Consider the following 6517-nt stretch of genomic DNA (forward strand, 5'->3'; position numbering starts at 1 on the left):
TTTACAGGCAATTGTATAACCTTAGAGAACCCACATGGAGCAGTTTTATACAGCATGTGTTTCCCAAGCAGTGCAAAGTTCCTCCTGTGCTCCCTCTCACATTTTCAAACATTCCTCACAGCACTGCTATGTTCCAGCCAACTTTTTTCCTGACATAAAAGCTTATTCCTTGAGGAGGTTCAGGCAGGGTTTGACGTTAAAAAGATCAGCAGTGGATAGAGTCCTGGATGTTTTGAAAAAGAGACTTTTCTTTCAGGAACATGTAACCCAAACAAGGCTCAATGAATTTGTGTGAAACTCAAAAATTATTATAAAGTGCCTTTGAACCATATAGCAGAAAGTTTCAGCACAGAATGAAAAATGCAGAAAAATGTAAGAGCAAAAAAACCTCTGAAATTAGTAGCTGAACTGCACAGTTATGCGTATGGCTATAAGGGTAACCCCTTGTATTGTAAAGTATTCTGCTTTTTAAAGGCAAGATGAGCAACAGCCAAGAATAAATCGCATTGTGTGGATGTAGCTAGCCATAAAATGAGAAGAAACAGCATTATTTTAATCAGAAAAGAACGGTCTAAAATGACTGCAGCCACACATTTAGACTTAACAGGAAGTATGACCATATCCTTGGCAGACCAGGAGATGTAATAAAGAGGAATTTATTTAAATGCATGAAATACACATAGAGCTAGAGGCTCTTCTGCTCTAGCTTAGTAATGTGTAACAAGAATGCTAATCTTAGCAACATGCACTTAGTAAAATGCAGAGGAGTCAGATCTCACCTATATTGACACAAAAAAAATATCTGCAGCTATGCTTTCACCAACAGACTCAGTAATGGTTAATACTGAAGCACTGAGCAGAGAACCTGACTTCTGTACTATGACAGAAAAAAGAGGCTTTGACACTATTTTTTATTTCAGCAGCTACCATCACTAGTAGTGGCAGGTAAGGCCTATAGGACCAGCAGCTCCCAGCTCTCCATCAGGATGCCCCCGCTAACCATGCCTCATATACTAGTCTCAAAATTGGTTCTAGTGCTATTGCTGTTCAAATGTTTATACAACATAAATAAGAACTTTCTTTCCTTTGCTTAATTCTTCTGTTATTATATCTACTTTTTCGTCATTAGCAATTTCCTTCTTCGAGATCCATTGTGTTGCAACTTTAAGCACAGGGAACACACAACTTTGTGCCAGTGGGATACATCAGTCAGAGAAGGAACAGGACTCTCATGTTTTATAGGTGATCAGACAGAAGTTGAAGGATTTTTAGCTGCTTCTGGTCTGTTCAGATTCCAAAACACCTAATCTTTCTTTTGCTTCATCGACCCACCTATTTCTTGCAGAAGACACTTGAAAAGAGGATTATTCTATAAGAATCAGTAACATGTGATTTTTTTCTTCTATAGAAATGTCTTTGACAATAGCGATTGCCTCAACCCTCAAACAGGTTTGTTTCTACTTAGAATCAACACCAAGGATGCTTGATTTTTATCTGCGGACCATAAAGCATTATTTGTCCCAATCATTCTGCAAGTAGTTAGCACAGCTGGGAAAGGACATCCTGAGCTCCAACAGCTGGACAAGACTCTCAGCTTCTAGGCCCAAGTTACTGCCATTTGGTCACATTGCAACACCAAACCTTCACGAGGATTCACAAAAGAAACAAGACACTTATCCTCTAGGAAAACAGCTTTCCAGACTTCTCTTCTGACAGAAATCTAACTGGAGTTTCTCTTCAGTCTTCCCTTATCCCACGCATACACGCTCCCCTCTTTCATTTTTCCTGCAAGAATTTTTCAGACTTTTATCACTGACATCCACCATAATACGCTGGTATTAGTTTATTACACATTAATTCAATTAAAAGATGAAAATGTGAAACAGCAAGATGTTCAGCACTTAGTGTATCTCCTATTTCTGCTAATGTAATCCTCTCACACACTACTCAGCTCCTCTATGGCCTTTCCTCCAATGCATGCGATTACAGAGGGGAGCTGCTTGAGGAGGCAGCATAGCATCAAGCATCCTCAGAGCACTACAAAAAAAAAAAAAAAAAGAATTTTTATTTTAAAGGCACTGGCATATTACACAAACTCAGTAATTAGCTTTTGAATCAAATTATTAAAACTTGGTTCAGGAGAAGAACGCTCTTAATTCCAACAAAATGTCTCTGTCAAATTGTTTCTTTAGTTAGTCCAGAGGCAGCCTGTGCCCCCTCATCCCCTCTCCTGTCAGGCTACATCACTTCACGCATCAGCAAGTTATTTAATGCAAGTTTGGGTAAAATTATTTATTCACAGGAGCAACTGCTTTTGTTGTCAAGAGTATAAATGCATAGACCTGCTCCTCTTACCAGCTGTGAACAGACGGATCTACCTCTGCATTAACATCCAAGCTATAATGTCACAGAGCTTCCCTACAGTTGAACAGAGAACTTGCAACACTGAGTGTGTTTACAGGGAGCACTCACTTCTGCCTCTCACCTCTCTCCAAGCTGCCTTTGGAGAACAGAAATTACACTTGTTTCAGCTTTGCCAATTCCTGTTTGCCATAGGACCAACTTTGTGTAACTAGAAAAGGAACAATTTGAAGTGTTGCAGTTTAGTCCTTCTGAACTTCTGCACATGCTCTGTGCACTGCACCTTTGCCTGATGCAGTTTCATACAAGCAGCATGTTCAACTCCCCCAACAAAGACAGCTGAGAATAGTTTGCTGCAATTGCTAAACTGTAAGCACCACCACAACTTTGCGCAGGTGAGCATCATGCTTTCTAACAGACAGCAGTATTGCCTTAAAAACTCCAAAGAGAGGTTTTATGATGGATCATTTAGATTCCAGAATATGCATTTTGCTGGTTCTACTCCACATGCTAAAATTTGATTATTCCTGCTCTATTGCTTGCACATACAGTGAGAAAAAAACATGGAACCAGAAGTCAATGGCTACTAGCGATGCTTGTGCCAAAAAGCTGACACACAGCCATGAGCAGGTGCCTGTTTCCATATAAAACCAGGGAGGCAGCAAGCCCTCAGAGCACACCCAAATGCACAGTGCTACATAAGAGGCAGAGTTTCACTATTCACAGAAGCACAGTGAGGTTTGTTTACTTATTTATTTATAAAAGTCATAATTTCAGAGTGAGTCAACAGATCCTCTAGTTGACCCTATCATCCAAATACCCTTTTATAATAAAACCCACTACCTCGAAAGCACTCTCGTCCTACTGAAACAATACATTGAGACAAACGGATCCCAAAATCCTTTTACAAGAACCTGATGAGATAATAGCAGTGCCAGCAGAAAGTCCCAGCATGAAAACTATGCTCTTGCTGAGGGTGAAAAACTCCTCTGGTATGATGCCTTAATAGTCAGACTTGGCTGAAAATCCCTTCCTGACCTTAAATTCAGATCAAACATATGGGGAAGGCATAGTAAACGAGGGAGGGGATTCTTGAACTAGTATAGCACACCCATTTGCCCAACTCAGTGTCTGCTCTTTGCGGCCAAACTCTGACGATTTAAAAGAACAGTGGGGGAAGAAACACACTACCTTAATCTAACTTTCCTCTGTAAGAACAGCATCCAGAATTGCCCCTTGAAGCAGAGGTTCATCCAGAAGCATAAGATTGTTTAAACCTACCTTAATCTAGAACTACACCCCTTTAAGCAACATAAAAAAAAAAAAAAATTAAAAGCAATCCTGCTCTTTCTGCAGCCAAGCAGCCTAAGAAGTAGAGTCCCACAAGGTGACTCACTGATGACCTCACCGATTTCCCCCAAACCACAGAGGCATCCTTGCACCAGCAAGTTGCCCAAGATTTCAGGTTTAAGCCCATCTTCAAAACTGTTATCGTTTCAGCTTAAGAGCTCCAAATAATGGCAAGCCTTTAACCTCTCCAATAAACTATTCCTATAATTAACATCCAACACTGCTAGGAAATTGTGTCATATTTAAAAGAATTTGTGTAGCTTTGACTTTCAGTTACCGGATCTCACTATGCTTTTGTTGGAAAGACTGAAAATACTCAGCTATCAGATAACTTTCCCATAGGCATGGATTTCCACAGAGGGGCTGAGTCAATTCTTAACCCTCTTCTCTTGGATGTGCCTGAATAAACAAAGTTCTTTAAGTCCATTACATGGCTTGTTTTCCAGAACCAGAACATTTTTGTGGCCTCCTCTGAACTCTCCAGTGTTTTCATATCTTACTTGAGAGCTACCGTAACTGGAGACTATGTTCTAGTAGCCCATTCTAACACCACCACGTGCACACACATGATCACTCCAACTTGCTTCTCTTTAGAAAAAGAAAAAAACAAAAACCCAACAATCAAATCAACACTTCCCACAACAGTGAAGTTCAAATTGTGTCACTGATGCAACTAAATCCTGCAAGTCACTCTCTGCCACCTCTGTGTTTGTGGCAGGAAGCTATCGTGGTTTCTAGACTTTACACAGTCTTTTTCATTATAAGACGATCCTTCTCCCACTTGGAGCCATCTAACCAGGAAGGTCAGACCAGGCTACAGCAATGACATCTTGTCACTGATCATCTTGCCTATCTGTCATCAGTAAACTTTTAACAGCAAAGGTTATGAACCTCCTTTTGCATAATTTAAGTCAGTATTAGTATTTGAACAAAGAACTGGTAAATGTAGGAGGTGACTGGAAATAGCCCACTCATTTATGTCTTCCCATTAACAACTGAGGTTCAGGATTTGTTCCTAAAGTCATTCTTAAATTTTGCCTTGCTGCCTTACAACACCACCTCTGTTTAACTAAATTGTCAGGTGACACTAGAGTCAAATTCCTCAGAGAATTTCAAGTATGTGATACTAACTATATCATCAGATCTCAAAGTCCCCTCTCAAGAAGGAACACGGTGGGGGAGGGGATCTCTTTTTTCAAGCATATGTTGTTTAGCCTTTCGTCTCTACATTCATTGTATTTGTAGTATCTCAATTGTTCACAAAGCTTTACCTGCTCGTTTTATTTTATTCCTGCTACTGACATCAGGTTAGCAAACTTGCTTTTTTTGTTTGTTTGTTTTCCGAAAACACACTCTTTCCACAAGCGTGGACAGTACTTGCAGTACTTCCAATCCCACTAACTTTCTTCCCCATTTTCCAAAACATTTAAAATCGGTGACAGAGAGCTCAACCGATTTGTTTAAAGCTAAGCTGTTTGAAAACACAGCACTTCTACTGTTGCCTGTGACAGGACCACCGTAGGTTCCTTTGCCTTCCCTCCACAACTTGTAATTAACTCCCCCCAATTAACCGTAAACCACGTAATTACGTACGGGGGCTACGCGAAGCCTGTAAAGCATGCCATTATTTGTAATTACGAACTTGCACTCGCTGCCCTTCTCTCCCGGCCCCGGGCCAGCCGCCCCGCACCCCCGCCGGCTGCCACGCTCCGCGGGCGGTCCCTCGGCACCGGGGCGGGAGGCAGCCGGCAGGCGGGCGGCAGCCGGCCCGGCGCCGAACGGCTCCCGCCGTGCCTCAGGCGGGGTCCCCTCGGCCCGGGGGCCACCGGCAGGAGAAGGGGGGGCGGGCAGCGGCACCCCCGGCCGAGGCCCGAGGGGGCCGTCTCCGACGCCGGCGCTGCGGGCCGGGCCCGCAGCCTCCCCCCTCAGAGCCCCGGCGGCCGCAAATAGCGGCAGGTGCGCGGCCCGCGCGCGGCTCCGCCGGGAAGGCCCCACCCGGGGAGACCGAGAGACGCTTCGTGGCTTTATTTCGGCTGCGAAGTGCGTACACCCGGAGCGGTCCCGCCCGCCCCGCCCACCGCTCCTCTCGGGCTCCTGAGGCTCAAAGTCCGCTGCGCCGAGCCGGGCTCCTCCGCGCGGCGCGGCCGGGCCGCGCTTCCCCACCCCCCCACCCTGGGGCTGCGCGGGGAACCGGGCCCAGCGGCGGCGCCGGGCCTCCGCCGAGCACGCAGCCCGGCCCGGAGCCGCCCCAGGGCGGCCGCCGGCTCCTGCCACTCACCTGGCACCGACCCGGAAGCGGCGACAGGAACTCCGGAGCCCGTCGCTCAAAATATTCCCCGTGGCGCCCGCTCCCTCCGCTCCGTGCCCGGAACCTCCCGTGCCCAGACCCGCGCCCTCATCGGCCCTCTTTTTCCGGGGCACCGGAGCTCAGCCGCCTGCAGGGGGCGCTGTCGCCCGTGGCAACGCTGCGAGCCCCGAGGGGCGGGGCGGCGCCTCAGCGACCGGGGCGGGGCCGGCGCAGGAGGGATTTACCGTATTTACCAGAGCGCGGCGGCGCCCGGGACGCCTACCGTACTTGACGTAGTTAACGCGCGCTCCCATATGGCGGCGAGACTAACGATCTTGATTGCAAAAGCCCCAGACCAGCATTACGGGCTGTGCCAGCCCTGGCCGCGCGCTGCTCTGCCAGGGGCTTTCTTCCGGCGGCTTTTAGTTGCCCTTCACTGCATCCCCGCGGTGGGATGGCCTCGGACCTCGCCTCTCTCCCCCAGACGTGCCGGGCCCGCCTTCCGCGGGGGTCCGTATC

At 46.6% G+C, this 6517-nt stretch overlaps 1 protein-coding gene across 26 annotated transcripts in view; it reads right to left on the bottom strand.

The window, feature by feature from the left end:
• The window catches only part of EXD3 (exonuclease 3'-5' domain containing 3), a 297113-nt gene that overhangs the window by 290305 nt on the left and 291 nt on the right, over positions 1-6517 (bottom strand). For 15 of the 26 annotated variants that reach the window (XM_069770627.1, XM_069770649.1, XM_069770643.1 and 12 more), the window contains exon 1: positions 6282-6489. The exons of 5 other annotated variants lie outside the window; for them this stretch is intronic. In XM_069770627.1, coding sequence (XP_069626728.1) covers positions 6282-6312 — 31 coding nt within the window. In that variant the 5' untranslated portion in view covers positions 6313-6489. Of the gene's footprint in view, positions 1-5989; positions 6108-6281; positions 6490-6517 lie in introns of those variants that run through there. 6 more of the 26 variants (XM_069770634.1, XM_069770638.1, XM_069770628.1 and 3 more) reach the window with 2 other exon arrangements.

Source organism: Haliaeetus albicilla, chromosome 26 (genome assembly GCF_947461875.1).
Source record: "Haliaeetus albicilla chromosome 26, bHalAlb1.1, whole genome shotgun sequence".
NCBI classification, from domain to species: domain Eukaryota; kingdom Metazoa; phylum Chordata; class Aves; order Accipitriformes; family Accipitridae; genus Haliaeetus; species Haliaeetus albicilla.